The 7,052-nt window shown below is 34.0% G+C and overlaps 1 protein-coding gene across 2 annotated transcripts; it reads right to left on the bottom strand.

Annotated features, from left to right (window-relative positions):
- Nucleotides 1-325: 325 nt before the first annotated feature.
- LOC140047330 (uncharacterized) lies at nucleotides 326-6,818 on the bottom strand. Of its 2 annotated transcripts, XM_072092281.1 has the most exons (13): nucleotides 6,720-6,818; nucleotides 5,887-6,055; nucleotides 5,582-5,684; nucleotides 5,216-5,461; nucleotides 4,825-4,927; nucleotides 4,589-4,683; nucleotides 4,307-4,372; nucleotides 3,969-4,128; nucleotides 3,627-3,858; nucleotides 3,183-3,317; nucleotides 2,578-2,807; nucleotides 2,278-2,307; nucleotides 326-1,845 (listed from the first exon to the last, which is right to left on the bottom strand). In XM_072092281.1, exons 2-13 carry the CDS (start codon nucleotides 6,053-6,055, stop codon nucleotides 652-654), a joined length of 2,763 nt encoding a protein of 920 aa, XP_071948382.1. In that variant the 5' UTR covers nucleotides 6,720-6,818; the 3' UTR covers nucleotides 326-651. The 2 variants fall into 2 exon arrangements, with proteins under 2 accessions (XP_071948382.1, XP_071948383.1); XM_072092282.1 differs by lacking the exon at nucleotides 2,278-2,307.
- Nucleotides 6,819-7,052: the final 234 nt, after the last annotated feature.

The following is a 7,052-nucleotide window of genomic DNA, read 5'->3' on the forward strand; positions in this document are numbered from 1 at the left end:
AATTAATTTCCATCTAATGTGACACTAAATAATTTTCAACAAGCAAAAAGTGGGAAGGAGTACGAATTCAACCGCCTCCTCAACCGTAAATTCCTATATATGTACTAATCGATAATGGCAACACTAAAAGTATTTAAATATAATAATGTAGTATTTTTTGTTCTAGATTAATGGTGATATATTTTTGTAAATTGTGCTCTAATTTTGTAGAGAGAACAACCCCATTAGGTGTATCTGGTTAAATGATGTTGAACTTTGAACTACTGTATGTGGAACATGAAAACCATTCATAGAACTTGGAATGAAAAACAACAAAAAGATAAAGTATTAAGAAACTATTATTTTTACTGTATTTACCAAATAAACATCTCCAACTATAATTTTGTATATACAGCACAGGTTCAAGAGATGGACAACAAACCTGTGACATATCCGAGTGTTGGACTTGCTTTCCAAATTGGAATAAAAAAAAAACAACAAAAAGATATTTAAAGTAAGAAACTATTTTTACTGTATTTTGCACGTATAAAATTGTTTTTCATAAATAACTTTTCTTTATTCTTACTATTACTTTGAAATTCATTTTTTATACCTGATGTTCATTATTATTTCTATGCTACATTAATTACAGCTTGCAGAATACATGCCAGTTTAATCTTTAACCTCTGCTTTTTTCTCTTTACTACTGGCATCATTTTCGGTAACATCAATAGTTTCTGCTGTCACTTCATTGTGTAAAATGTCTTTTTCATCTTTTACATTCACATCATCTTCGTTTTGTACATTGACTAAATCTTTTCTATTGACTACATCTTTTTCTTTGACTACATCTTCAGCAATGACTATACTTTTTGCGTTGACTACAATTTCATCATTGTCTACACCTTTTGCGTTGACTACATCTTCATCTTTTCCTTTGATTACATCTTCATCATTGCCTACATCTTTTGTGTTGACTACACCTTCATCTTTTTTTTTGACATCTTCAGCAATGACTACATCCTCTGCATTGCCTACAAACTTTGCGTTGACTAAATCTTCATCTTTTCCTTTGATTACATCTTCATCATTGCCTACATCTTTTGTGTTGACTACACCTTCATCTTTTTTTTTGACATCTTCAGCAATGACTACATCCTCTGCATTGCCTACAAACTTTGCATTGACTAAATCTTCATCTTTTTCTTCAGCATTCACTACATTGCCAGCATTACCTGCACCTTCAGCATTGACTACTTCTTCTTCCTCCTCTTCGTGCAAAGGAGCAAGTGAAGTAGTCACTACGCTTCTTACAGCATCTTGTAGTTCATCAAGGTTGCCTGGTTCATGTCCAGTATTTTCTGGCTCTGGTGAAGGTGGCGGTGCAGCAGGAGCAATGTTCTGATCCTCTACCAATTTTTCTGCTGGGGAGTTCAAATACTCATGTTCATCAACGGAAGGCCAGTTATCTGGTGTTGTCATGCCTGTTAAAGCAGGAGTTGCCACCAGTACTGGAGGCGAGTTCATCTTTTCTGAAGGTTGCACCAAAATGCTGGTTGATTCATCCCACTGATGATCATGTATACTTGTAGGTATGTTTACACTATCAGCCAGTGACGTTGTGTCACTACACCCCTCTTGAATTGTTCTCAGATTTTGTGCTGGTTCCTGCTGCTCTGCGTGGAATGGTGTATTTACAGGAGTTTGAGGAAGTGATCCAGGCATATCATTCTCAAACTTGACAATTGTAGAATGCTTTGAAAGAGCACTGTCTGTGTTGAAACTCTGTTTTGTTGAATAAGCTGGTGTTCCCAGAGGGGCCAGTGGCACTCTTGCTGAAAAACTTGGAGATATAGCATGAATTGGCTAAAATTGAAAGAAAAAGATGTATACACAGTATTAAAAAGAACAGCTAATTCTAAAATAATTCTCTATTGCTTTTTCGGCAGGCGGAAACCATAGAGTACTCAAGATTCAAAGACTATAATGAAAGTTGAATTAAACATTAAAGGACAGAAGAACAGAAGCAATTAAAAAAAAAATGATGAACCAGTAAAGAGAGCTTGAAATTTAGAGACAACATGGTGAAGGAACAAAAAAAGATTAATCAGTGTACAAAAAGTGAATAGATGGCACAGCGAAGGCACAGCAACATGGAATTATCAACAGTCGGTTATCCCTTGTAAGAGAGTGGAAAGATGGTGTAACAGCATATGAATGGTAGTAAGTAAGCTTTTCAAAGAGGAAGAAGAATGGTATAGTACACAATTTCACAGCAAGCAGAAGATAATAAGTTACCTCATAAATATACCAATGTGATGAATCAAACTGCATGCAAAATGGAGAAAATTATAGAAAAGCATGCATTAATAAAATAAAAATTTATGTGAATTTATGAAAATGGTGATAATAAACAGGGCTCAATTTTTTACTAGCCCAGCATACAATGGCTAGTAAAAAGTCTAAGTCTAGTGAACAAAAGTATGGTAGGTCTAGTCAAGTTGTGTACAAGAGTAATGATGAATGTTAACTTGAGGCGAGGTTTCTAGGCTTAATTCTTCATTGCAATCTGTAACACAATTTCTTAATAACTCTTACATTTCCTTCTGCAGCTGGGCTTGAAAGTAGCGATGTAGAGCGTCGGTAAGGAGACCTTGTCTTGGATTGATCATATGGGCTTTTGTTTCTGGGAGTGACGGGGGTTGTCATTGAAAGCCTATCTGATGACATGACACTTGGAATTGTCACATGAAGAGTGGATGCCTTATCTGAATGTACTGGTGTAACAGGTTTAAGTACAACCTTCTTTTCTTTTATTGGTAATGGACCTAAAATAAAAAATAAGTTTCTGAATGAATATTATAAGAAAGAGTTTGCACGCTTGTTTGTCCTACTGCTCGCTTCCACAAGCATTGGGTATCAAAATGGCCATAATTGTACTGGTAAGGTTTACACTACATTTGAAAATTATCCAAAATCTTTCCTATTTTCAATTGTTTACACCCAGGATGGGGATTACTTGCTCTGGTGTGGGTATTTTGAGAGTGGATAATATATAATGCAATACACCTGCTCAGGATATGGTACTTACACCATATTTTTTGAGGGCAAGCAAAATATTTATCTGCAGCCCTTAAGGTGACAGACACTTCATAACACAGTATTGACATTTATATTTAGAAAAATAACTAAAGAATATTTACCAAGAGTCCAGTCCAGCGGTTTTGCTCTGTATGTAAATGGTTTAGTTGGACTAATCCCAGGATGCAATGGTGATAGCTGTCTGGTGGCTACAGATGTTAATTTAGTCATGCTTCTCGTTGCTTCTGGCTTGACACCTGGATATTTAAATTAGAATAATTATTTATGCATAGTGCATTATAAAATGATCGTTGTTTTAATATTATTCCTGTTTATTTGCAATGCATCATAGTTGAAAGAACTGTGTTTTGGAACAAAGCCAAATTAGTTGAAACAGAGGAGTTGGAAAGAGTCCACTGTTGCCTTATAAGCAACAGGCCCTGAAAACAACAGAATAAGTGATGATGATCATAGATATTATGTATTCAGTTTGATTTGAAAAGAAAGGATTCAAGCCTAGATCCCTTGATTGGTAATTAATGGTAAATTACACCTTAAATAGTTACCCTTAAGTGGAGCTAATGTTTTATTTGGTGACTTTGCTGTTAACTCTTTCAACTCAATAACTTTTTCAGCAGCAGGGTCTTCTTCTACAACCTCTTTGACGCGCACTTCCTGATCTTTCTCCAACGTTATTTCATCTCCTTTCTTCACATTTTCATCAAGGACAAATGGTTTGGTATGTGTAGGTATGGATTGATCACCAGATGTAAGTTTAGGGCCTTCTTTCAGTTCGACCTTAATTTAAAAAAAAAATAAATTTGGAGTTTTGTAATTTTCAACATACTAATATTATGTCATGTAAAAATATTTTTAAATGGTACTGTACTGTATAACAAAGGTATTACCTTTCTATTTAGGAGTATTCCCCTGTCCTCAAGGGGTGTTCCTGTTGCATTCCTTTTCTTTGCCAACAGTTTCTCTTGATCACGAATATGTTGTTGGAAGTGTACTTGTGGCAAAACCTTTTCTAATAATTTATGCAACCTTTCTTTATTATAAATATCACTTGAATTGGAAACAAAAAATAAATTTGTTATTCCTTATCATAATGTGCAGTGGTTTAACTCAGGGCGCAAAGGCCCCTTAGCACTAAGCGCTTTTAGCAGTTACATCACTCATGCTATGACTCTTTACTTAATTTTGATAATATAGTAGTTAATATGGTCATTGTATTTTTTCTTACCTATTTTGAGCATGTTCAATTACTTGAAGTAGCACCTCTTTTGGAAGATTCAAAAGCTGTGATATTCTATTGAAAAAAGGGATAAATAATATTACACTAAATTTGAAACTAAAAAGGTCATTTCAAAATGTATCTTAAATGCATACAATTTCATTATTAACTTAATTAACTTATAATAACAAATAATGTCAATACCTGTAGATCAAAAAGTATTTTAATTTGGCTTTTTGACTATTTTGATCAGAATTACAAGCTTTTAAAATATATCCTGTTTAAACTTACTCATCCTCCCGTGGAGACTTGAGGTAGGATCTGTGTAAATTGGTTTTTGATGCGTTTGTATATGGGCGTCCACCTGTTGGTGGTTTATGCTTCTTCTGTAGAAAAAAATAAAAAATATTATAAATAATAATAGTAGACCTTATTAAGGGGATGCCTTCAGGACCCAACAATAGGTGTTATGAGCACTGTATTCTTTTAAAAATGGGTCATCACACATGCTCAGTAACAACACTCACCTTTTCTTGTTTACGATGTTTTTGGACTTTCTTTGGTAGTAGATCTTCTGTCATATCTTTTATTTTCACATGCTCTGGATGGATTGAGCTTAAAGAGCCGGTGCTATAAAGGTAAACATAGATTTAGGTCAAATATATACAGTATTGTGGTGTAGCTGTATGTATTTTGTATTCTGTATTTGGGCATGAGTACTTGAGAAGTAAGTATTGCCATACCAAGAAAAATTCTGAGGTGGTAGCGCATCTAGAAGAGTCTGAATTTAAGTGTTAATGTTTACACATTTTTCAGTTAACAAATAGTTTTCAAAATTGACATTATTAATCTTGGCCTTCCCAGATCAAACACTAATTAATTTTACATTGATAGAAACAATGTTGAAGTCAACACTACCTTTGAATGAATTTAGTATCAAGTTGACTGTTTGCTTTTGCTGATCTTTTTCTAGTGCACCACAAATAAAAGTGAGAACCCACAAAATTATCACTCCAGTCTTCAGGCCATTCCACTATCTCGTGCACTTCTATTTTCTTGAGAGTTGGTGGTTTTGATTGGGGTTGCTTCTTGCTGAGTGATGTTGATGTGTTAATAGCTGGTGATCCAGTTGGTGTAACTGAAGCTGTGATTGGGTGGGTTTCACTAAAAATTGAAGTTATTAATATAAAATATGATGAATTATAAAAAAATACTTTTTTATTACTGTGGTATGGTATTATTAACATCTTTGAAAAAGGAAACATTTTGTTTATTATCACTTACCGTAACATATTTGTTGAGGGCGCAGAGGAACCTCGGTAATGTTGCCATGTAGCAAAACCACTTTCACCCGCAAACAAATCGCAAATCTTTAATGTTGGAAGACCTAAAAAATAATTATTCAATAAATTGTATACAAACTATTTTTAGTCAGTATTTTAAAGAATGGAAAAGAGAAATACCCTACTCTCTATTTGTAAAAAAAGGGTTTTATTTTGAATAATATATTTGAATATATGATATTGTTATCAAAACATAACATTTAGATACTACAGTTAGTAATATATGTATGTAATACAACTATGTACCATCTGTTTCAGAAATTTCTGAATTTTTGTTTGAAGATTTTTCAACAACTCTGGGTAGTCCTCGTTCAACACGTCGATTGGAAGCCCAACATAACGGATGCTGACACAAAGGTCCACATGCTGTTTCATCCATGTGTTTTCCAGCAGATCTGCTGCTCCGTTCTTGCATCTGAAAAAAGAATTAAAGTTCTTCAATATGTTTTTTTTTTTGGTTTAGAGGGACATTTGGTCTAAAAAAGGATGATCCACGACCTCGTGCTAAGGATCTTTGGAAACAAATGGTTAATAATAATATTATTATTAATAATAATAATAATATATATTTTGTGGTAACACTACAGTCATCCATATTTTATTATACATAATTTACATTGTTCAATTCTTTGATGTGAAAACAAGTTGATAAGTCGATCCATTATTGAATATAACTACTGTAGGCCGCGCCTATAAAAAGAATTTGGCTAGGCCTAATAAATAACAATACAATAACAAATATCAATTTATTTTAAAATATCGGCCTTTTATTTAAATAAAAATATAGTACTGTTGGGTCCTGCACTTTGATTTATTAATTTTAAAAAATTGTTGTATTCACACGTACTCTCCTATGCAACTACCGGTGTCCGAATCGTCTCTCGAAACTTGCTTCCGGGGCGGAACGTCCACCCATGACCCGAAACGTCCTTCTCAGTCCCTTTGTTTGCCAAGCCACAACAACAAAGAAACTGAACGAGCCTTCCTACATTCACTACATACAAAGAGTCTGTAATAAGCCTATCCTTTTTATTATATCACTCTTTGTAGTCTAATTAATTATGTGCGTTTATACAAACCTTGCTCCGGACCTACGTTTCCAAAACCATGCTTAAATTCACGTCATGTTCAAGCATGTAAGCCTAGGGGCTAGGCCTACTTCGTGTTTACAAACAAATATCGCGTGTGTGGTAGTCATAACGACCATCTGACGTAACATTTTGTGGTTGCCGTGAAGTTCATACTTTTAGTACCCAATTACGTTTTGATTGTAATATGTGAGGTGGTACGGTGTAAAAAACGGAGCTATGAATAATATTTTCCAGTATAGTTTTAAAAGTAATGGAGAATTTTATGCAATCCTATTCGAGACAGTATATAATGGATAAATAGTAAAAAAAAAAAGAGGGGAG

The sequence above is a fragment of the Antedon mediterranea genome, chromosome 4 (genome assembly GCF_964355755.1).
Source record: "Antedon mediterranea chromosome 4, ecAntMedi1.1, whole genome shotgun sequence".
NCBI classification, from domain to species: Eukaryota; Metazoa; Echinodermata; class Crinoidea; order Comatulida; family Antedonidae; genus Antedon; species Antedon mediterranea.

Bases quoted from the DNA above. Each gene is read 5' to 3' on its own strand.
- LOC140047330 (XM_072092281.1), bottom strand. From the start codon at position 6,055: ATGCAAGAACGGAGCAGCAGATCTGCTGGAAAACACATGGATGAAACA. The intron at 4,373-4,588 runs GTAAGTTTAAAC...TTTTTTCAATAG, and splicing joins AAGTCTCCACGGGAGGATGA to AATATCACAGCTTTTGAATC. The intron at 3,859-3,968 runs GTAATACCTTTG...TTTTAAATTAAG, and splicing joins GAATACTCCTAAATAGAAAG to GTCGAACTGAAAGAAGGCCC.